Genomic DNA, 22,596 nt, shown 5'->3' with positions numbered 1-22,596 from the left:
AACTGCGTGACGCAAAACGTTTGATAACTGCGAGGACGACATTTCAAACTTCAACTTCTTCTAGGAACATACACAGATTAAAAGCTAAGCTTCCATGCAGTCAAATCTATTATATTAAGTGTCTTGTCTGACTGCGTCAGTTTCCAGTGCGCCAAAGTCCTGCCTTCAGAATAAGAAGACTGGTTGCGATGTACTTAGACACATCCACAGATCCCGGCTACCATTTTAGTACTGGGATCGACAAATCCTGAAAAGGTACAGAGGATCCCTGACAAGCTTAAAGGCCGGGTGCCACGAACACGGAGCAAGCTACTCAGACCCATGCAACACATATCATGGATTTGCGGATCGAGATCCAGGACAGCAAACCCTTAAACGGGGCAACATGGGTAAGATAAAATTGCAATGGTTTTGGGGTACCCGGGAATGATACTTCCTTGAATTCGCAGTCGCGTGCTAGGATCCGTGAACTAAAAAAATAAATATGGGCAACCAATGGCCAAATCTCCATGGGCCAATCCCTGCTGCAAACAGCTAAAGAAAGGTTGGAAATTAAATACATCATAAAAAACACAACGAGATTCACTTACAAATGCACAGATGAAAACTGAGTTGCGTTTCTTCCTCTGCCACGGAAAACGACAGACATTTACCAGTCATGGTTACCAACGCATGGGCCAATATATGCCTGTACATGTGTGAGTCCATAGGAAGGAAGAGGCGATTTACAAAGTTCAGCTTGTGAGTTGGCTGTATACATTTGAGACTGGTCATTTACAGAGGTGAGACAAATACTTCATTCGTTAGGACGTTACGCAGCAGAGGCAGAGTTTGCGTTTGCCGGAGTGATTTTGGGCTGCACTTGACTTATGGGTATTGCAGGTATGCACTGATTTGACTGCATGGCCACTGGTTGTACAGAGGGTGTTTACAGCTTAGTACAGGGCAGTTCGTTTTGGCATAAGTAGAGCAAGCAATTAGTAAGGTGGGCCTACCTGCGGGAGGAAATACACTGTGGAGAGGTAGTTGTTTGAACATGGGAGTCTTAACAGATGATAATCTACCATTTAGGAGGGGATGTTCTGAGGGTGTAGCTACATAAAGTCCAGCTTTCTTTCTTCCTATTTTATATCTAAAGAGTCTTTCACATGTCCTAATAGTGTTCTGTAGGGTGCACAGGTGGCCTGACGTAATGTAATGTAATGTAATGTCACATTTTTATAGCGCAGCTATTGCTCCAAGGAGCATCTTGGCGCTGTGTAACGTAGCCAGATGGATCAAGCTGCTGACAGGTGGAGTTCTGAAGTCCTACGCACTTATACCAGGGCTTTGCAAGCTATATCAGTAAGTGTATAGATCCATGTTTTCAACCCTTTCCTGAATTGGCTCTCATTGGTGAGCTGTCGCAGTTTAGGGGGTAGCTTGTTCCAGGTCCTAGATCCCATGACTACAAGGGATTTTCCTCCCTTGGAGGAGAGCTTATATCTGGGCACCACCAGTAGGTTCAGGTTAGATGATCTGAGAACCCGCGAGGGTGCATAGCGCCTGAAGCTATTCGCAAGATATTTAGGCCCTTGCGAGTGAAAAGCTCTGAAGGTGATTACCAGCAGTTTAAACAGGATGCGTTTATGTATTGGCAACCAATGGAGGGCTTTAAGCGCAGCCGAGGCGGACGACTTCCTTGGCCAGCCAAGAACAAGGCGTGCGGCTGCATGCTGGACCATCTGCAGTTTGTGGAGCACAGATTGATTAGCTCCCACATACAAACTATTGCAGTAATCCAGCCTAGATGTTATTAGTGCAACCGCCACCGTTTTCCTGGCATCCAAGGGCAAGAGGTCAAATAATTTTCGGAGACCTCTAATGATGTTAAAACAGGTGCCAGCCACTGTCATGGCCTGTTGCTTAAATGAGAGGGAATCATCAAACTTGATCCCCAAATTGCGGGCAGCAGGAATGGTATTTGGGGGGGCTTCTGCATCTTCCAACCACCACAGTTTGGGTGAAAACAGGTTTTGCTGGCCAAAAGGAAGAATTTCGGTTTTACCCGAATTACACTTAAGATGATTATTCCTCATCCAGTCAAAAGTGGCTGTGAGGCAGTTTTTAAGGTTTTCTTCTGCTCCAGGCAGCTCCCTATCCAGTACTAGGATAAGCTGAGTATCGTCAGCATATGAGATTGTACTGATCTGAAAAGAAGAAATTAGTTCAATCAGGGGGACCATATACAGATTAAAGAGTACAGGGCTCAAACTGGAGCCCTGCGGCACGCCCGACATCAGAACCTTCTCTTCTGAGCAGAACTCACCTAGTACGGTGACTTGCCTCCTCTGGTTGAGGAAGTTTGTTAACCAAGCCAGTACAGTTCCTGCTATCCCTGATGTTACTAGGCGGTCGATCAATACGGTATGTGACACCGTATCGAACGCCGCCGATAGATCAAGCAGGATCAGTATGGCTTTCTTCCCCTGATCAATGGCATCCCGCACAGTCTGCACGGTAAAAAGGAGGGCAGATTCTGTCGAGAGTTGGGCCCTAAACCCTGCCTGATGGGGATGCAGAATGTTGTTTCCTTCCAAAAATTCAGTGAGTTGTTTATTCACGAATGTTTCGGTTAGTTTAAATAGCACTGGGATTAAGGAAATAGGGCGAGGTTAGAAAGATTTTCTGGATCTGCTGAGGGTTTTTTCTGTAAAGGTTTAACAGCAGCTAATTTCCAGTCACTAGGTATCTCGGCAGTAGCCATTGATGAATTAATGATGCCATTAATGATAGGATTCACCAAGTCTATTATTGCTTGTAGAAACCGAGGAGGGCAAGGGTCAAAGGGTGAGCCCGATTTACTAGAAAGGATGGCCAGACGAGACTCCTCTAGTCCCACAGGGCGAAACTTTTTAAGCCGGACTCTTTCCATATTCTCTCCATTCCTCTAATCCAGGGGGGTATGTTGGTTTAGGGAAGTCTCTAATTATGTCCTGTATCTTTTGCTCGAAGTGGTTAGCAATGGCATTACAATAGGGTCAAGGAAGGTGGGATGTCTTGTGAAAGTGCTCTGGGATTACTATAGCTATTAACTATCCTAAAAATTTCTTTCTATCTGTTTTCCGCGGAGGAGATGGCCTCCAGATAGTATTCTTTTTTTTGCAATTTTAATCAAGGCATGATACTGCCGCCGAGCCGATTTATAAATACTAAGCTCGGCCAAATCATAGTTTCGGCGCCATCTCCGTTCCAGTGTTCTAACTTTGCCTAATTTTTCTTTTAAAGACAATGAGAACCATGGTGCAGAGGCTTTTTTTGCTCCATGTGTCTTGCCTGAGCTTGTGGCATCCAGAGGTCCACTAAGCCCAGTAATCCAGTCACAGAAGCGTTTGTTATCAATTAGGGTATTACCGGTCATTGTGGGCTTGCTGCTATCTGCCGTCCTTGGGAGCTCTGGGTTGGCAATTAGCTTTTTTCAGCCGGGTTTGGCTTGCCCACTTAGTTTGCTGACGCCTTTCCCTGGTGAGTTGCCTTCCACAATAAGCTCAAATGGAATGAGTTTGTGGTCGGACCATGTTTGAACACAAGGCGGCCTAACCTTTAAAAGGTCTAAATTGGAACAGACACAGTCAAGCATGTGCCCCGCTTTGTGTGTGATTTTTGGGTTAGCATAGTTAGCCCAAGTACCTTGATTATATCCCTGAAACAACTCGCCCCCGTATCAGTGATCGAGTCGAGGTGCAGATTTAGATCGCCTAATAGCGTGAAGTTGCCAGATCTAAGAGCAAGGTCGCTAAGAACCTCCCCGATACTTTCCAAAAAATCTTTTGGAGGACCGGGTGGGCGATAGATTAAAGCACCTGAAAGTGCAAAAGACTCATGAATTTTTAAACAAAAGGCCATACTCTCCGCCCCTTTAATGTCTGGTAATTCATGAGTGATACACTTCAGGGTATCGCGATAAATAATAGCGAGCCCCCCTCCACGTTGCTCCTGCCTAACCAGTCTTTGAATTAGGTAGCCTGGCAGGAGAGCCCGTACGATGTCTGGATTGCACCAGGCTTTCAGCCAAGTCTCTCTGATAAGACGCCAGTCAAGCTCTTCTTCCATGATTAGATCAAATATATGTGGTGCATTCTTACACATTGACCTGGCATTGATAAGTCCCCCCTGAAGAGCAAAGGAGCCTTTATTCCCTGAGCAGATCTGTACATGGGTTACCACAGTATTGCAATACCGACGTCCGACAGGGCTCTCCCATGTATCTATCTTTAGCGCGTTATGACAACAGGCAGCGTGTTTATCTAGGGATCTTATGAACTCCCTAGACAGGCCCTGTTTTGAAGACTGCTGGACAGCATGGTCGGCCATCGGCCCGGTCGCGGCACGGATGGGCACAGACGGGCTTACCTTCGGCGCGCCATCGGTGCGCCCGCTGCGCGCGTCCGCTGCACGACGGCCCCATGTGAGCTCTAAATAGGAGGCTGCTAAGGGTCCTAGTGTAACCACTAGACCGTCAGCTCCTCCAAAATGGCCCCCGGAAGTGAGTGTACTTCGCTTCCTCTGTTCCGCGCTAGCTGGCTCCCTCCACAACAAACAGCACAAGCTGCGGTGGAGAGATACTATGATCATTTTGCCAAAGTGTCCAGAGCTTGGATTTTTGTGTTCTTAGAGAGACCTGGGTCAAGGGCCTGGTGTTGCCAGGATGAGGAGTCTTATAAAAATGTCTTCTTGCTCAAGAGGTGCTTCAAAAATTGACCTGTCCTGTAAAAAAGTTTGTTGTCATTCTTTGATCTGACAAAGGATGGCAGCAATCTCATGATATAAGAGCTATTTTAGCAGCCTCTCCGATGACGCCAGAATTTATATTGGGTCTTGGTTTGTATTCCAGCGAGGCTCTGATCATTCACCCTTTCTGATTATATCGGATTCTGAACATCCCAGGGCTTCATTCATCTCAAATCTTGGGATATATATCCATGGATACGAATGGGCTCGGGCTAGCCTGGTGTTCTGGTCATGGTAGGGCTCTGCTTATGCCGGCGCTTTCATTATACCGGAGGTCTAATGCTATCATGGTACAAGATTCATCATTGCAGTCTTTCCTATTTTGGTTTCTGGGGAAGCGTCTTATGAATTGGTCTGACACATTGACTTTGAAGCATTCATTCGATTCAATCAAACGTCACATTGAATAAACTTAGATTCTACTTGAGGCCTAGTGCCTAGGTCACCGATGGAGGATCCAGGGAGCTGCCCCAGATCTGGCATCCTTCACTTAACCACACTGTGAAACTTCATCTTATTGTGCCCTTGTGTGCCATAAGTGTGGGCACATATTATAGCCTTATAGCCTGCCGTAGAGGGCTATACCGACTATTAGAGGCCCTCTCCAGCGTTCGGCGAGGGCCTTTAACAAGGCAGAGGGACTTTAATAGCCGGTATAGCCCAGCTACGAAGGGCTATAAGGCTATTAGAACATTCTGCCACTAGGGAACAGAATGTTCTAACAACAACAAAAAAAAGCCTTATGGGAGCGTGAGGGGGATCGGAATCCCCTCAGGCTCCCTGAAGCCTTTGTTCACAGCCAGAGCAGTGAACAAAGAAACATTGGAATGTTGAAGCTCCGGGCTTATACCAGCCATTATAAGCCCGGAGCACTTCATTGTTTTTAATGGAGCTCCCAACATTCCAATGTCCTAATAAGTGATATATCAATGACTGGATATTTACATGTTACACCTATATAAACTCTGCAAAGTCTTGTGTAAGTAAAACACCTCAGCATGTAAGCTAGGCTTGCACACGAGAATATTTTTTTTCACTCTCAAAAGGATTTACTCACATGAAGAATTTCTTGTGAGCAAATCTACTCAGAGGGACTGGATGTATGTGGGAAGTGGTATTTCCATGTCTGAAAAGCCCTATGAGCTTGTGCTCACCCACACACACACTTATCTGTTTATTGGTATTTGACCAAATCCTCTGTAACTCCCTCCCTCATTGTAACTGTGAGGCTGCCAAGGGCAGAAGTAAAATATTTTCATGGTGGGAATGGAGCTTATCAGTGGGGAAAATATTTTCACTCAAGAGGCAAAATTTTAACAAGTGAATATGGACTATCTGTGCAGATTTGTGCACGAGCAGAAAGTTGCATGTATATTTGCTCAGTGAGAACATGGGATTGGCAGGTTGCTAGGCAGGGGTGTGATATTCCTATCAGGACGCCCATGACATATCACGGGCAACATGTATGGGTGTTCATTTTGTCCCAAGGACAAGTTGCCTGTACACCCTGCAACACTAACCTTTTGGATGTCTATTTTTCAAGTTGTAAATATTTTTAGGTACATTATTTGCTTTCAAAATAAAACCACCAATTTTGCTAACACTCTCCTGCATAAACTAAAGAAGCGTCCTGGAAGTATTATAAATAGCCACAAATTGTTAAATTTCGTAAAAGCTTACACATTTTTATATTGGATACACTGTTGTGAAAGCAAGCTGGGTTACAGTTCAGGGTATTTCTTTACAGCTGAGTTTACGGTATTTCTTTACAGCTTAGTTTACAGCTTAGGGTATTTTTTACACTTCAAGGTATTTCTTTACAGCTGAGCTTACTGCTTAGGGTATTTCTTTAAAGCTGAGTTTGCAGCTTAGGGTATTTTTTACAGCTGAGCTTACTGCTTGGGGTATTTTTTACAGCTGAGTTTACAGCTTACGGTATTTCTTGACAGCTGAGTTTACAGCTTAGGGTATTTTTTACACTTCAGGGTATTTCTTTACAGCTAAGCTTATAGTTTACGGTATTTCTTTACAGCTGAGTTTACAGCTTAGGGTACTTTTTACAGCTGAGCTTACTGCTTAGGGTATTTCTTTACAGCTGAGTTTACAGTTTGGGGTATTTTTTACTGCTGAGTTCACAGTTTACGGTATTTCTTTACAAGTGAGTTTACAGCTTAGTGTATTTTTACAGCTAAGCTTACTGCTTAGGGTATTTCTTTACAGCTGAGTTTACAGCTAAGGGTATTTTTTACAGCTGAGCTTACAGCTTACGGTATTTCTTTACAGCTGAGTTTACAGTTTAGGGTATTTTTTACAGCCAACGGTATTTCTTTACAGCTGAGTTTACAGCTTAGGGTATTTTTTACACTTTAGGGTATTTCTCTACAGCCTCAACCTAACAGAAAATCTTTTTTTAATGAATCGTACATACCATTCTGAACCTCCTATACATGTGGATGAGTATATTGCCCTAGTGGTGACCATAGTATAATGTGACAATGTAACCTGGATCCAAACTGTTTGTGCTGCAGCCGGTCTCCAACTTGTCCTGTGGGCTAAATAAACATGCATTCTTGTTGTACGTGACCCCAAGCAATATGTCTTAGGCATGGGGCGACAGGAGAGCCACATCCCCATATTGTGGAACACAGCTGTGGTCACTTAGCCCATAATCTGCACAGAGCATCTACTGGAAGGGTTTCATAAAGGTCTTTTTGGTCACCAGGGCTTTGCACGTTGTCCAGTCTCCATAACAGCTTTTGCTACTTGCTGTCTAGCCTGTACGTTTCAACAACAACTTCTTGGACCCGTCCCAGTCCGGATTCAGACGCAACCACAGCACGAGACAGCCCTCATCGCCGCCACAGACGACATCAGGCGCCAACTAGACAACGGCAAAACATCTGCCCTCATCCTCCTGGACCCGTCAGCCGCCTTCGACACGGAATGCCATTGCACTCTAAAGACACACCTCCTAGAAGCCAGAATCCAAAAGAAGGCCCTTGACTGGACCACGTCCTTCCTCTCAGGCAGAACCCAGAGAGTCCGCCTCCCACCCTTCCGATGCGGAGCCACCGACATCATCTGCGGTGTCCCCCAGGACTCATCCCTCAGCCCGACGCTGTTCAACATCTACATGGCCCCCCTCGCACAAGTGGCCCGCCATCACAACCTAAACATCATCTCCTACGCCGACGACACCCAGCTCATCCTCTCGCTCACCAAGGACCCACACACCGCCAAAACCAACCTCCATGAGGGAATGAAGGCCGTCGCCGACTGGATGAGGAGCAACCATCTGAAGCTGAACTCAGACAAGACGGAGGTCCTCATCCTCGGACCCACCCCCTCAGCCTGGGACGACTCCTGGTGGCTGACCACGATGGGAACAGCACCAACACCCACGGACCATGCACACAACCTAGGATTCATCCTCGGCTCCTCCCTCTCCATGTCTAAATTAGTCAACACCGTCTCCTCCTCCTGCTACAACAAACTCCGCATGCTCCGCAGGATCTACAAGTGGATCCTGACCGAAACAAGAAGAACGGTGACACATGCCCTCATCAGCAGCAGACTGGACTACGGCAACGCACTCTATGCAGGAATCCCAGCCAAACACCTACGACGACTACAATGCATCCAAAACGCCTCCGCCCGACTGATCGTCAACGCCCCCCGCCGCAGCCACATTACCCCCCACCTGAGAAACCTACACTGGCTCCCCATCGACAAGAGGATCACCTTCAAGCTCCTCACCCACGCACACAAAGCACTCCACAACGCCGGACAAGCCTACCTGAACAGCAGACTCAGCTTCCAACACCCCCACCCGCCAGCTCTGCTCCGCCAGCGTCGCCCTTGCCGCCGTCCCCCGCATCCAACGTACGACCTCCAACGTACGACCTACTCGTCTTCAGAAGACTCCTCAAGACCTGGCTCTTCGAACAGTAGCAGCACCCCCGTCCCCTCAGCGCCTTGAGACCCTCACTGGTAAGTAGCACGCTTTACAAGTACTCTGATTGATTGATTGATTGATTAAGTTTCATCTTGCTGCATGGCATGTTGTCTCGCTTTCTTCTAAATCCAGCCACTCACAAGGGAGCATCTAAAGAAATTCCACATGGTCTTCAAGATGCAATCCATCCCCTTCAGACTTTCTTTCAGCTGTAAATTTTATGTAACCACAAATATGCAGATCTGACTTTTTTAGGATTTTACAAGTGCAAGAAAGAGTGTAACTTGTAATGTTGCAATGGCAGGTTCCTTCTTTAGGAAGCCCTCTGAAAAGATCTACGATGAAATACCTGGTGACACTAGGGACAGTGATGCGAAGGATGCAGATGCCATGATGAGGATGGAAGAAATGGGTGTGTACCTTTTTACTTTTCCTAAAATTTATAATCTGGGTGCAGACAGCATTATTGTTGGCATGCTAATCATGCTGATGTCACAAACCAGTGGCATGTACTGAATGTGTACATTGTGTATCGGCACCATTCTGTCTAAGGGGAAGCATCTGCGCTTCATGCGTCACAATTTCGCATGCATGGAATAATGGATCTACCATGTGCCTACACGTATTACATGCATATCAGCAGCTTTGGTATTGCCAATGCTTGTTCTACTTTGTTAGAGAAGGAATGGGTACAGGTAGTAAGAAACTTGGTGCAGAAAGGCACATAACTTGTAGTGTCATAGTGCCTTGGTTTTCTTACAAACTAATAAATACAGAGAGCCCTACCTCGTATGGTAAAGTAGATGACACTGTGCAATTTATGTTAATAGCTGCAGCAGTGCCTATATCTTATATATCCACAGAAAATATGTAGAGAGATAGTTTAACTGGGCTTACTGCCCATACTCTCTTCCCTGTGGCACTCTGGGTGTCAGTGAGAATCAACAGGGCTGGCCCCGATTAGGGCAACTTTACCTTGGTTTTAATGCATTGGTGCCCTCGATGCTGGTGTATATGTTTTGTCGTAAGGACTTTAGCCTTGTTTCTGTACATGCTCTGGACTCTACCCATTTTAAACTTTGGTCTCATATTTGGTTTGACAATACCCTGGCTTCGTCTTAGCCAGCCCACCAAGGAAAGTCCTTCATTACCCTCTTAGACCTGCTCTGGCTATTTCCTCATTATCTGCTCCTAACACACCGTCACCCATGTGCAGGTACTAAAAGATGCCATGAGCCGCCTCTTTGCCATAGCTCTCCCCTGCTTTACATGACCTTTAAACAATCCTGGAAGCCAAACTCATTAGCCGGCCATCTAGAACGCTGTGGGGCATAGAATTGGCGACAAGAAATTGAGAATAATTGTGTCAACGCCAGCCTCATAGGCGCCAATGAACCAATTGCGGTTCCTGGACTGGTGCCTCCCAGAGATGTTGGGCCCGATTCACTAAACTAACTTAAGACAAAATCCAAAACTTACTACTTTTGGTATTCACAGGTGTTAAGATTTTGTCTTAAGTTTGTCTTAAAACAGACTTAAGACAGACTTAAGACAAAATCCTAACTTAAGTCTGTCTTAAGACAAAGTTAAGAGAAAATCCTAACTTCTGTGAATACTATAAGTAGTAAGTTTAGGATTTTGTCTTAAGTTAGTTCTGTGAATCGGGCCCGCTAGCATTACTCTCCTGGTGGATCCAATTTCTTTCCATGCCAACTTCCTTTGCTCCTCTCATTGCCTCCAAAGGCTGGCCCAAACACAGGCTTCAAAGGACACCATTGAAAGCAGTTCTCAATGTTGGTCCCTAAACACCATATCAACCATTCAGCAAAGTTGGCTTCATAGGGCAGTTTGCCTGATTCTTGTAATGCTTCCCTGAGCTTTTTGGTGGCTAAAGGACGTAGCATCTGGTTTATTCAGTCCTTTGACTTGGTGACGGGAGGCGAACATCCTGCTATCCCATAAATTGAGATTTAGAAGCCAGTGCTCCCCTCTGGTGCAAGGGGTCTGTCCACTAAACATGCCAATTGGGCACAGCTGACATTGATCATGTCCTTTTAAAGTCCTTTCTATTTTATTTCAGGGCATCCAATCATGAAGCCGGTCTGTCACTTCCCGGCATCTCCTTACTTAATGACCACACAACAGCACTGTGTTAAGAAAAATATAAGGAGAAATGGAGACCATCTTGTTTGCAAAATTATTAGTTATAGTCCTGCACTACTCTTTCACATCCCTGTAGGCATCTGACAGGCTTCTGACCTCCACTCAAACAAGGAGTTGCACCCTCCCTGCCCTTAAAATAAGAAATGAGTTACCTGTAACTCCAGTTCCCCAGTGCTGGAATCTTTCATTTAGTCACGTTCTTGAACAATTCACCCTCATCAGGCTGGAAAACCCTGATAATCTTGAATAGCAGTAAACAATGTTATAATGGGCGGAGGCCTCAGCAACAGTGTTTGGTTAGTAGCACATCCACCTCATTTGAGACAACCTGAACTTTAGCCAGTGAGGAGGAAATGCCAAATCTCCTACTCTCCCTAGAGGCCTCCATATCTCAGATTTCATAGCACAAGTGAGAAGATGAAATGAAGTGCCCCAGAAGAGTATATAATTTTTGAGCCTCAGGCAGGGGTGGATGGAGGGTCCCATGTGAATATATAAAAAATGCCAATGCTAGAGAACTGGAGCTGCAGGTAAGAAATTAATTTCTTTACAGCATTGGAACTTTATCTATAGTCACGTACGTAATTAAAATTAGCAAGCCGTACATTACAACAATAATAAATACAAGAAAAGTGGGAAGCAAGTTCATCTTTACTAAAATAGATTACTACTCTGAAAAGATTGCTTTAGGATTGTCTGTGAAGAAAAGCATGGCTGAGTTGTCCTTTGCTCTCCAGACCGATGACACTTCTGCCAGATGAACTCATATTGAGGAGTATTGTTGACCATCTTTTGCCAGGTTCAACAAATATGAAAGTATCTGATGAGGTGTTACTGCTATTAGATAGAATCATTTGGTCTTGCATCAGATACATTTCGATCAGGGAAAATAAACGTTTTGCCAGGCCTAAACCTTCCTTTTTAGTACATATAAGTCACCTCTATGGTAGGCCCTAAACAACCTACAGCCAGGGTGCAATGTATTTAAAAAGTAGGATGTGTGCTTTTAAGTTTTACATGTCTTGATATTGAAAAACAAACGTAGGAGTTTTTTACTAACGCAAAACCTACCTCTCTCATATAGTAACACTGGAGTTGCCTTATTACATTTATTAAGGATAGTTTCCAAATGGGAACAGGTAACCAGTTCATATATGGCGTCTTTGACATTGAAATGAAAAATCCTCTTTTATGGTGGTAAGATTTGAAATTACAATTTTGAAAATGACACTTTTAGAAAGTTGGTATTTTCCTACCTTAGATATTTAGTGCCTGCAGCCTGTCTGTGATTCGCATGACTAGGTGTGGATGGTAGATGGTCTTTGAATATTCCTCCTAGACAGCCACACACAGTAGAGAGCTTAGGTGTGCCTGGATGGGGCATCACTGGCAGGATGGTAGGGCGGAGTTGACACAGTTCTACTTACATCTAAATAAGCTGCGTCCTGCTGTTCCACAACGGATTGCATACCCCTGAATTTAATCTGGAGCTAGGACAGGGGAGGCAGAAAATCTGAGCACTTCAAAGGGAATCCTGTAGAAGTTTCTCACACTTCAAAGATGGCACCAGGTATAAATATTGGACCTCAGATGCCAACTTTTTAGTACATTCATGAACGTGTGTATACTATAGAAGAAGGATTGCTGTGCTGCTTTGCTACCAGAAGGACTGCCACTCTGCTGCCCTGCTACTCTGCTGCTCTGCTTGCTGAGAAGGAAGATTGGATCTACACCCTTTAGCCCTGGCTGAAGTTACTCGAAGGGTCAGTCAGCTGACTTTCATTTCCTAGCTACAGGGACATAACAAGCTCCAGAGGCCCCCTGTACCTGCCCAGACCTGCAACTGGACCTGTCTGAGCTCTACTGGCCTCTTAGAGAGGTAGTTCCAGATCCCCAATTGGTGCCCTTCAGGTCCTTGACCCTTTATGTGGCATCAGTTGAGCAAATCCCACTCTTCACACTGCAGCGACCAAGAATAATGACGCCCAGCAGTGCGAGATCTGCACTTCGTGCTTTAGCATCGACACAGTGGGGTGACCGGTAATGAAAAGGTCCAGGAATGACTGTCCGCGACGCCGAAAGAACTTCGCACAACAACAACGATCTGCGACATCCAGCCTGCTCTTTACACTACACCGATGACCATCCGTGACGCTCTCCCTGCTCCTTGTGACCCCTTCTATTGTGAACGGAACTCTTTGCGCTGGACTTTAATAGTAACTCTTTCAGCAAGAATAACCTGTTCCCTATATCTGGCCTGCGCTCTATCGCGGTTGGCCACAACTTGTGAAATTCAGCCGATCTCGCATGACCAGATAGCCACGATTGGTGCTTTGGGCTTTTTGGCACTTTTTGGACCAAACAATGTTTAATTGCATATCTCTGGTCCTACCGGTTCAATATTGTCTGGATAAGATTATCCTTGTGGATTGCTATTTCTTTTTTCGTTTCGGTCATAGTCTTGGAAGCCATGGGAAGGATGAAGCAGGCCAAGTTCATTTCGCAACCATCAGTGGACTGTCAAGATGTTCAGTAATGGACCCCTTCGCCATCAGTATAAATAAGCTTGATTGTATCCTGAAAACCATAGGGACCACCAGATCTTCTCTCCTGGACAGTGGTTGGTTGATAACCAGTAGAGGTGGGCCGAAAGAGTCATCCAAACAGACAGGGCATTTTAGGAATTACTACCTCAGACCCACAGCAACAGATGTAGGAACTAATACAGTAAGTTTCCTTGAGGGCAGAGCGGGGGTATGAAGGCATGGACAATTGGACAAAGAGCTTTGTAGAAGGCAACAATGTCTCCCATTTTTTCTTTCCAGAGAGAGCCCACTATGTTGCTGCCCTCGGACACCCTACTTGTGCTCCATCGAGGCTGACTGTTGTCTAACTACTACACTTCAAGGATCGCGACAAGATACTACATATGACACGACAAGCACAATGTCTTGAAATGGACAGCCACCAGAAGCTCGTCTTCTCAGATTATACACTGGCTGCCCAACACCTATGGGTGTGAAAAGGAAACTCAAGGAGATGGGTTAAAAACATTCAGTTCTGTTCTCGGCCAAACTAAAGATCCTGTAGGGGCAGCACCCCCTCTTCTTCACTAAACCAGAGGCAGAATGACAGGGTACACATCATTGCAGGCAGATGCAGCCTGTAAATGAAAGACTCAGATGGCCAGATGCCAAGGTAGGTGATCCAGGATGTGGCCTGGTGCTCCTCTTACTCCAGTAGGAACAAGTCAGAGACAGTAGACGTTTGGCACTAGTAGCTGTTGTCTCCTTCCGAGCTCCGTTTGAGGCACCAAATTCCACCTCTTCCAAAGCCTCTGAAGACGAAAATGCCTCTTCACCCTTGATACCCCTCCAAGAGCTGGCAACGTATGACCAGGAAAACAAATGAGAAAACGTGCAAATTTTCTCAACAGGAGCAAAATAAGAAGAATTTGATATTGATTCATCAGCATACTCCTTCATCTTAACCTTGGAATGGTGTACACATTCAGCAACAAAAGTACCTGTGTTTCAGTAACCGACTCAAGCAATCAGTAGCCACTGCAACCATGGAATCAACTGGAGAAGATTGGGAAGCTCTTGGGTGAAATCCTTGCATACGAAAGAAAGGTAAAACCTTGGTGGAAATTCGGGTTACACCGTTATAAGAACATTTTGCGCAAATGATAAATAGGTAGTCCAATTATCTTGAGTTGCATTACAGTAGCTCGGTAAAGATTGCTACAAATTTTGATTAGTTCCCTTTTTTTGCCTATTCGACTGGAGATGATGACCACAAGAAATTGGTTGTTTAATTCCCATTTCCTCACCCAAGGCTCTCATAATTGGGATCCTTTGTGTCCCTTTATGATAGAATGAGGCAATCAATGAAGACAAAACATATCAACCAAAAACTGGGCCATTTCTTAAGCTGTTGGTATCTTGGGCAGAGGAGAAAATAAACCATCTTTGAAAAAGTGTCTATTGTAACCATTATCATACAGTATTTTTCTGAAGGTGGAAGATATACAGACATGTAAAATTCAAAAGGGTTAGATTGTATTCTGGCCACAAATATGACAGGCGAAAACATATTCTTGAAAAACAGACTGAACAGTAGTCCATCAAAATGACTGTAAAACTGAAACCAACGTAGTCTTAACTCTTCTATGACTAGAAATGGCTGAGTCATGGCAGTTCTTAATTACATCCAACTGCAAGTCCTTGGTCGGCGCAAAGACAGCTTGCTGGTTGAAATAAAATTGATTTCATCAAACTAAGAGGGTCTTCAGATGAAGATCTTCTAAATTCTTTGGATTCACATGTTCTTGAGGCATCTTGACTTTGAGAAAGACTAAACTATTCCAACCAGGTGCTGAGAAAAAAATTGGAGGCTGATCATAAGCGAGTAGTGACTCGGGATAACAACAGGAAAGAATATGCGGTAACCCATTATTTGAACAATAAGTTTGAGTGATAGTGAAACCATACAGCGCAAAGAATAATGGCCCTCTAGCTTGAATTTTTTTCCACATTGAAGATTTTGTCAACACTCCAAATTCTGATGATGAGTTTGGATTTCAAATGCTTCTATTGTGCCTATCAAAAGATGGTTCCATTAGATACAAGCCCTCTACATGGCTATATGGTCTCTTTCAAGAAGGGAACACTTCTGTTCATGTTCTGACAAAACCTGGTAAATCCAAGTTAGGATATTCTGGTCCTTTATCTTCTTGCTCTTGTAACAAAACTGAACCATCTGCTCTTTTGGAGGCATCTCTTTCTACTATCAGCTTGTCTGCAGTATCTGGATGACATAACATTGGTGCCCAAGTCAACAGTGTAGTGAGTCCATTAGATGCCTTTCCAGACTGATCTTCTCATCAAAAACCTCACTTCAAGGCTTGCCCAACTCGCAGCCGATAGAACCCACCTCGAGATCACTTGAGCGCAGAGACGACAGAGTGATTAGGCAGCAGGACACCTAACCACACTGTGATATCAGCGTCCAGCAACATGCTGAGGGTGCAAGGAGCGCTCTTTCTGGTCAACGCGTATAAACTCTGATAAGATCTCGGTACAGATCTCAGCACGGGCACTGTTCTCAACACTCTGCCGGAGACTACTGTCAAAAAACCTTTATCTACCTTCCATCCAGTCACTGACATAGACATACAGTATGTAGTAATAACCATTAAGTGTTACTACTATGAACCACTAACCACTTCTTTTTTGATGAGCATATTCAGTCTTCATTTTTACAATGTATATTTAACATCATTCACAATTCCAGAGGGTTTTCAATGCTGAGTCCACAAGAGTCAAGTTGCAGCCAAAACCATCTTTGAGAATATTCCATAGTTTATAATTCGAAAAGCAGCCTCATTGAGTCAGGTAGGAAATTATTCCCATGATTAGGATTATAGGGCTGAATTACAATGTGAGGACCCTAAATTGGGTAGGGCCTTTCCTTTGTGCCCTCGGCTAAGGTGCTACGCAAACAAATGATGGACGGAATGCTGAATAAATCATACATTCATCCCCAGTCAAGAGATCTGGGTTAAATTCATCATTCTTTTACTCACCATGCTACCCCAGTTTAGACCCAGCCAAATGCAAATCAATCTTGACCCTGTGCCTCATGGGAACAGTCCAGACCGAACTGCCAAGCCAGGTCCTCCCTGGACTGGAAACAAGCATCCTGGGACCGGTTTCTAGCTATTACCCTTCATCAGCCAGGCTAGCTTGAATCCAGTGGCACCGTGAGCAAGGGACCCACGTCTGGGCATACCCTTCCCACTTAGGGTGAAAAGTGCTACGCAAACAAATGATGGACGGAATCGTTCTTTTGCTCACCATGCCACCCCTGTTTAGACCCAGCCATATGCAAATCAGCCTTGACCCTGTGTCTCATGGGAACAGTCCACACCGAACTGCCAAGGTGGCATATAGCTCTATCAATACAATGAACCAAAACATGATCTGTCTTCAGCTGTTTGTTGTGCACATGCTCTAGTCCATATCAATACAATGAACAATACCATGATCTGTAAACATTTGGTCTTCAGCTCTTTGTTGTCTTGTGTCACAGTGTTTACCACCTTATTCATAAGACTACAAAGTATAGAAAAAATATCATGATAGGGTGCTTAAAATCACTTAGCCAAACTTTACATTACCCTCTGACTCTAAACCAAGCCCTTAGACACTACTCTGCTGCCTAATGAGGCTGAGAAGCAAAAAGTAAACATGCTTTCCTACATGTTCTGGAACCTTCTATGAAGTTGGCATGTATCCTAGAGCATGTTATCTAGAATGTAAAACAGCTGGAGAACTAATATTACAGGTAAGTAACCCATCCTTTCGTGGTCTTATAGCCCTCTCTTTGACAAAAATCTATCACACTTCTTTACTACATTGAGGATAATTCCAAGATCTCTGTACTATTCAGTGGCCTTTAAGTGCTAGCCTCCCATCATACAATTTAGGTTGCTAGGGATCCATTATTGAACTGGACATGTTGGCATATTAGTGGCTGCTCATGAACAAACATCTTATTAATAATGGACACATAGTCGTCTACTGCTTGAACAGCTGCTTGCGGCCTTCAGTAGCACAGGCGGAGGATTTTTGACTGATTGGAGGCAGGGCAGGCTGCACAGGTAGAGAGGATGGACAGAACACAGCTGATTCTGACACCTGGTTGGAAAGCCCTGACCTCAGTCTCAGCCCAGGTAGTAGGTAATATATGGCTCAGCCTGGTCTGTCCCAGGTGGGTTCAAGCAGTTAGTATTCAAGGGTGGATAGGGAATATGCTGGTGTGTTGGTGTGGGACTGGTTGTATTGATACATGTTTCACTCTCCTATTTGTGCAAATTATGACGTGTCAGACAGAAGGCGGCCTGCAGGCTCCTCTATTTAATCAACATGTCCCAACAATTGCTGATCCAGTCTCTAGTGTCATATGCAGAGGTAGAACTGGGGATACATTTGGTTCTATTAAGTGCACAACAGACACACTCCGAAGTGCTGGGACTTTCCTGTTAACATACAACAACCTTGTTGAGAGTTGCTTACGATGTGTGATAAGAAGTGTAGTGGCCCAGCTGGAAGATGCTGGTCCGGTCTTCTTTGTGGAGAAGTGTGGCTCAATGGTTAGAACGACAGACCCTGATGTAGAGGTCTGGCCCGGGACCAGGGTTCAATTCCCGCCTCGGCGGGTCTTGGGCTCAATTTCCTCGAACCTGATCATTCTCGCCTCGGTGCTTAATCTAATCATGGGTCCCACTCTGCAACTCTGGGCAATAGCTTGCATAATCTCCACAACAGCCCCAACAGCGCTGGGATGCCTGGCTTCACCTTGGGGGTGCCCAGGAGTGGGCATTTCACAGGGAAAAGCCCGGAAGGGTTCCACAGCGGTATGCGTACAGCGCCAAGACACCTCAGGGTATAAGTGTGCTATACAAGTACGAATTCATTTCATTCTTTGAATAAGCACCACCCTACTTACAGGCGAGGACACTGTAAAAGAGTAGCAGCTCTGTAGTCATACATTGGCACTGTCCCAATGATTGCGTGGAAGCCTGCTGACTGTCCCAATGATTGCGTGGAAGCCCGTCGAAAAATTACGGACTGTGATATAGAAGGTATAATAGCCCTGCTAAGCAAGGCTGTAAATTTGTAGTTAAAAGTATAGCTACTCTTATGAGAGTACCTCACAGTACCTCATTCTGAGTGTGAAAGTCCCTCTGTGAAATGCTAATGCTGTTCTTTTAAGAGCGTTGCAGTTGCAGTGAAATGTGATTTTTCTGTACCTTTAAAACTGTAACCACGACTTTGAGTAATCATGTTGTTGTTCCATAAGAAACGTAGTAGTCATGTTGTAGCACTCTTCCTTTAAAACAGTAGCAGCCATTTTGAGAATTGATGGTAGTTTCCTGAAACGATGAGCAGCCATTTTGAGAATTGATGGTAGTTCCTTTAAAAGTGTAGGGGCCATTTTGGGAATTGATGGTGGCTTCTTTAAAAGTGTAGCAGCCATTTAGAGAACTGATGGTAGTTTCTTTAAAAGTGTAGATATCATTTTGAGAATTGATGGTAGTTTTTTTTTTTAATGTGTAGCAGTCATTTGGAGAAATAATGGTGCTCTTTCTTTAAAAGCACGGCGGTCATTTTGCAATGGACTAGTACTGTCTTGTAGTGAAGGTCATGTTCCTTTAAAATGTAGTAGTCCTGCTAAGAAGTAGTAGTGCTTTCCCGTTTAATCTACTGACACTGGTGGAATGTAGTATTAGTGTCCCATTTAAGGCATAGCCATCCTGTCGAGAAGTTCTGGTACGGCCTCCTTATAAATTATTTTTTCGAGGTTTATAAAGAACCACCATGGCGCCAGGAAGAATGGAGAGGGTCTCGTCAGGAGGTTATTTGAACACAGGGAATTATAGTTAGACAGATATGTTTATGGCAGGTTATTGGAACTAGAGGTGGGATTAAGTAATTTTAGCATGAGGCTTCCAGCATGTCTTTTTCAACTGTCCATTTCAGACGCGGAACCAAAAGCAGGGCTGAATTTGGGAAACGCGGGTTATGGTAAAAGCATATCTTAGGAAAAGGGGCTGTGCCACTGGATGGTTTGGTAACTCCAATCACCACCATTCATCTTTTTTAATATTTTCAATAAACGTTCCCGGAGATCAGTGCTTTTGTACAGAACCTACCAAGCCTCCCCATCACCACCAAAATTAAATCCCCATGAAATTTCAAACAATGGTACGCTATTTCTGCTGATGTGACTGGCGACTGTGACCCTATTCAATGTATTGTATGCTGTCAGGAGGTGGGCGGGCTCTAAACAGGAAGCCGCATTGAAGGCAGGAAGCAACAAGAGCACCCAAGGAACAGAAGATCCCACATAAATATGAAATACCTTTGCATGTCTGGTGTGGCAGAAAAGCACAGATATTTAATTTAAGCTAAAATGGTAGCCATGTGGCAAGCTCAACCTTGCCTGCATTTTTGCTTTGAATTGAAGGGTTCAAGGGAAGTGTCCCCTTCCATGCAGCCCTGCTGGTGTTTTTGGTGGTTCAGGAAGGAGGAGGGTGCTTTTGACTTGTTTTGACTCCAGCCTTGGTGTGTGCCCTGCAGGTGGAATCAAAAACCCCCTCAACCAATTGGATTCCCAGAAAAATACGGAAGGCGCGGCGGACAGCGACATTGAAGACGAGCGCTATGATGATGCGGAAGTGGTGATCCCGCTCAGCTGGCTGCCAGGTAACATTTAGCAGGAGTTGCTCCTGATGAATGAGCGTTTAGTAGCATAAAAGGAGAGGGCTAGCATGAGTTAACCAGTACCACTCAGAGCCTGGGCGGGTCACACCAGCGTCAGATTTAGATGTAGCCAGAAATGTACGGTTAGAAAGAGCATCCAGCAGAAAGAGGTCTCCTTTTACCATCTAAAAAAGCCCCAAATTAGAGATCCTACACATGGGTACCATCAATCGTTTTCTGTTCAATATCCAAAGGCGCGGAATGAGTCAAGCAAGAAACTGACTTCAGCGAGCAGGGGTGGGGCTTAGATGTGGCTCGGCACTGTCACTTCTGGGGCAGAACAAGGCCAATGCAGAGCCATTCAACACCACTTAGCGGTTCACTGGAGCACTGCTGTGAAAAAGTTATGATCCAGCTTGACGTTTGGGGATATTCCAAAGGTGAGAAATCTACGGTTAGATAGAGCATCCAGCGGAACAAGTTCATGAAGCGAAGTACGTAGGGCCTCATTTATGAAAAGTGCCGCATCGCTGCGTTCAAACAGCGATGCGTCACTTTTCATTGTGCCCTCCTTGCGACATGCTGGATGCGTCATATTTACAGTATTACGCATCATATCGCAAGGAGTTACAGATACGTCAGTATTTCTGAAGGATCTGTAGGCGCAAAAAATAACGCATTGCTGGAGTGTGTCACAAAAGTGATGCAACTCCCTCAATGGGTCATTTCATATGGGCAAGTCGCATTTCAAATGTGACTGCGTCAGTCTTACGCCTGCTGTGAGGCAGGCTTAAGATATTGATGCATTTGCGTCCTAGAAGTGATGCAGTGAAATGTCATAGATTTCACTGTATCACTTCTACGAGGCTTACTTGCGTCAGAACGCCCACCCTGCATACATTATAACTGACGCAGGTATAATGTGGCTCCGGGGTTTACAAAATAAGGCATCTACCTAGATACGTCACTTTGTAAATATGACGTAACATGGCGCATTTTTTAAGCTGCTGATGCGTCACAAAAAGTGACGCACCGGCGGCGCAAAAGTGACTCAAGGGCTCATAAAAAAGCCCCGTAGTTCTTAATGAAATGAGGCTGCCATCTCTGAAGCTAAGAACCAGCACCCTTTTGTCTCCCTCGTCGCCTCTTTCATTTCACTGCTTTCATTCTCTGCTTCTTTACTACTGCCTCTCCATTTTCTCGTGCAGGACAACCCGATGCTTCCAGAGATGGACTGCACCCAGAGCCCGAAACCGCGACTGTAATCGAAAAGCCTGCACCAAATCAGAGGCACAGCGAATTTGAGGTGATACAGCTGGACCCCTAACGAAGAAAAGAAAAAACAAGCTCTACATCCCCACGGGCACAGCGCATGTGGACTACGAGGCCAACTTTAGTTCCGGCGTGAGGCTTCCAAGCTCTCCTCTCCCTCAAGCACTGAACTCTCTGTGATTATCAGTCCTGGCGGGGAGGGGGCCATCTGCAGCCTCAGTCAACACTGCCACAGGGGTTATAGAGTTGTGGCTCTCCTGCATATGCTTTGCAATTATCATTATTTTTTTTTTAGGAATAAGCTTATATTGAAGTGCTACTTTTAAGGTGTCCTGGGGTTCCAAGTAGTTTATATAGCAGTTACCAGTTATAATGAAGGCTCCCTGTTTTCCGTTTTTACTGATTTTTACAGATAAATACTGACAGAACCCCATCTATTTTTCTGTCTGTATTTATTTTTAAATGTGGATAAAAACGGAAAGTCGGTTGTTTTTTTCAGTGATTCTAAATGCTGTCAGTCATGGCTGCCAAGCGTACAGCTGTGCGGATTAACAGGCAAGGATGTTAAAATAAGAAAGGAATTTTAGTAAAGAGGCCTAAACAGCAGTAGATATGCACAAGGTTGATACTGATATGCATATGTTTTCATATTAGTGCATTGATTTATTGTCTCTGGGTTTCCATAGCATTGAAATCTCTCAGGCATTCAAGCATGAATGAACATTTATTGATTAAATACATGTGGAAATATACTACTTTCGAGCTCCATTTCTTCACAGAACCCAAACAAAATATGGATAAATACAGATTAAATTAGCAAAACAACAAATATGGATAAATACAGGTGTAAAAGTCAAAACAATAAATACCATAAAACTGGGAGCCCTAGTTATAATGCACCACAGGCGAGAAGCGGTCTAATGCCTTTATCGTCTGTGTATTGCCTCGGAATTAAGGTGCAGGATTAGGTCATTAGTTGCCAGTGACCCTAAAGTAGGGGTCCCCAACCTGGGGTGCGAGATGGCATTTCAGGGGGTGCAACAAAGAGGGAAAGTATGTACTGTATGCATAATAGGAATCCGACAAGACTTTTGTAGGCAGTGCAAACATTAATCAAACATTTCCTAGGGGTGCGGGCATAGAAAAGGTTCGGAACCCCTGCCCTAA

The 22,596-nt window shown here is 44.7% G+C and overlaps 1 protein-coding gene across 1 annotated transcript in view; it reads left to right on the top strand.

The window, feature by feature from the left end:
- LOC144785017 (scavenger receptor cysteine-rich type 1 protein M130-like) overlaps positions 1 to 22,134 on the top strand; it is a 196,353-nt gene extending 174,219 nt beyond the window's left edge. The window contains exons 15-17 of the mRNA XM_078664134.1: positions 9,030 to 9,137; positions 20,035 to 20,160; positions 21,366 to 22,134. Of these exons, the coding sequence (XP_078520260.1) occupies positions 9,030 to 9,137; positions 20,035 to 20,160; positions 21,366 to 21,484 (353 nt within the window). The 3' untranslated portion in view covers positions 21,485 to 22,134. The remainder of the gene's footprint in view (positions 1 to 9,029; positions 9,138 to 20,034; positions 20,161 to 21,365) is intronic.
- Positions 22,135 to 22,596: the final 462 nt, after the last annotated feature.

The sequence above is a fragment of the Lissotriton helveticus genome, chromosome 10 (assembly GCF_964261635.1).
Source record: "Lissotriton helveticus chromosome 10, aLisHel1.1, whole genome shotgun sequence".
Taxonomy (NCBI): domain Eukaryota; kingdom Metazoa; phylum Chordata; class Amphibia; order Caudata; family Salamandridae; genus Lissotriton; species Lissotriton helveticus.
The sequence above is the reverse complement of the archived record's forward strand: the minus strand, read 5'-3'. Positions and strand labels throughout refer to the sequence as shown.